At 45.4% G+C, this 1,279-nt stretch overlaps 1 protein-coding gene across 1 annotated transcript in view; it reads right to left on the reverse strand.

The window, feature by feature from the left end:
* The window catches only part of LOC104740477 (transcription factor GTE5, chloroplastic-like), a 3,155-nt gene extending 1,876 nt beyond the window's left edge, over nucleotides 1-1,279 (reverse strand). The window contains exon 1 of the mRNA XM_019235272.1: nucleotides 786-1,279. Coding sequence (XP_019090817.1) covers nucleotides 786-1,181 — 396 coding nt within the window. The 5' untranslated portion in view covers nucleotides 1,182-1,279. The remainder of the gene's footprint in view (nucleotides 1-785) is intronic.

Genomic DNA, 1,279 nt, shown 5'->3' on the forward strand with positions numbered 1-1,279 from the left:
CTCAAGCTATCCTTATACCCAGTCACAAATCTATAAAGCTCCCAGAGTGTGTTGATATCAAGGCTATCAATATCCAGCTCAATCTCATCATCTTGTTGAGAGAGCTCCGGATTGCTCTTCTTTATAATCTGAACAACTGTCTCTAGTTTGTCAAAAGGCAAGTCCTGAAGCTCTTCGCTGAGTCTCCGTTTCTCTTCCAACGTCAGGTCCCTGTTGTTATTAGCAGGTGCCTCCTCTTCTTCAGGCTTCTCGGGAGCAGTGGTGACGGTTTCAGGTTCCACTGGGATCGTCATAGATTCGTCTCTCTCCCAATTCCTATTATCAAGTACAGGAGCTGGAGGAGGAGGAGGAGATGGGGAAGGTGTAGGAGCAGGTAACGGCTCCACAGTAGGAGCAACGGTTGAAACAGGAGCAGAGAACTCGATATCACGAGTTGGTTTAAACTTCCGATGAAGATTATCATACTGCATTTCAATGGACACCCATTTCTCTTCAAACATGGTCAATAAAACCTCAGCAAAACGATGCACGTCATGCCCAACCGGGTTATACAAGATAGCATTGTTAAAGGTAAGCCTGACATCTTCAGCAAAATCTAACGGCGAGTTATACAATTTTTTCTCCAACTTAGTCTTCACTGAACCCAAATCCATAGGTTGTTCAACAATAGTGTGATAATCATGCAAGCCAAGTCCTTTAACATCAACTGGAACATTGAATACCCAACCACACTTATGCTTCATTAATTTCGTAAGCAAAGCGTTACAGCTCTTGAAGACCTGAACCATACCTTTATCAGCAGCTCCAGGGCCACCTTTCTTACCTCCTCCATTCCCTGTTTTCACCTTCTTGTTTCTCCCAGGAGCACCAGTTTTAGCCGCAGACCCAATATTCCCACCTTGGGGAGGATCGAGCCGTTTGATCAAGATCCTAACCTCATCTAGCTCAGCGTTAAGCTTCCGCTTCAAGTTCCTAACCTCAAGCTTAGAAATCGAGCTCAGACTTATCTTTAACATGTGATGATCGTCCTCTGACGCGAACGAGTTCGAGGGAGACACAAGAGGAACCGATCGCTCGGGTCTAGAAACCACCATTGGCTTGGATCGGTTGTGGTTCGAGCTCCACTTGTGCTTCGTCTTCGTCTTCGAAGCTCCACCACCTGATTTATGGTCAGAAGACATATTCCCCTGACAACCAAAAATTAGGGTTTCTCTAGGGGTTTTTTTTTAAGGCTCGGGAGGTACCGAGATTGAGGATTAACAACACCAAATCGAAATCG

Source organism: Camelina sativa, chromosome 14 (assembly GCF_000633955.1).
Source record: "Camelina sativa cultivar DH55 chromosome 14, Cs, whole genome shotgun sequence".
Lineage (NCBI taxonomy): Eukaryota > Viridiplantae > Streptophyta > Magnoliopsida > Brassicales > Brassicaceae > Camelina > Camelina sativa.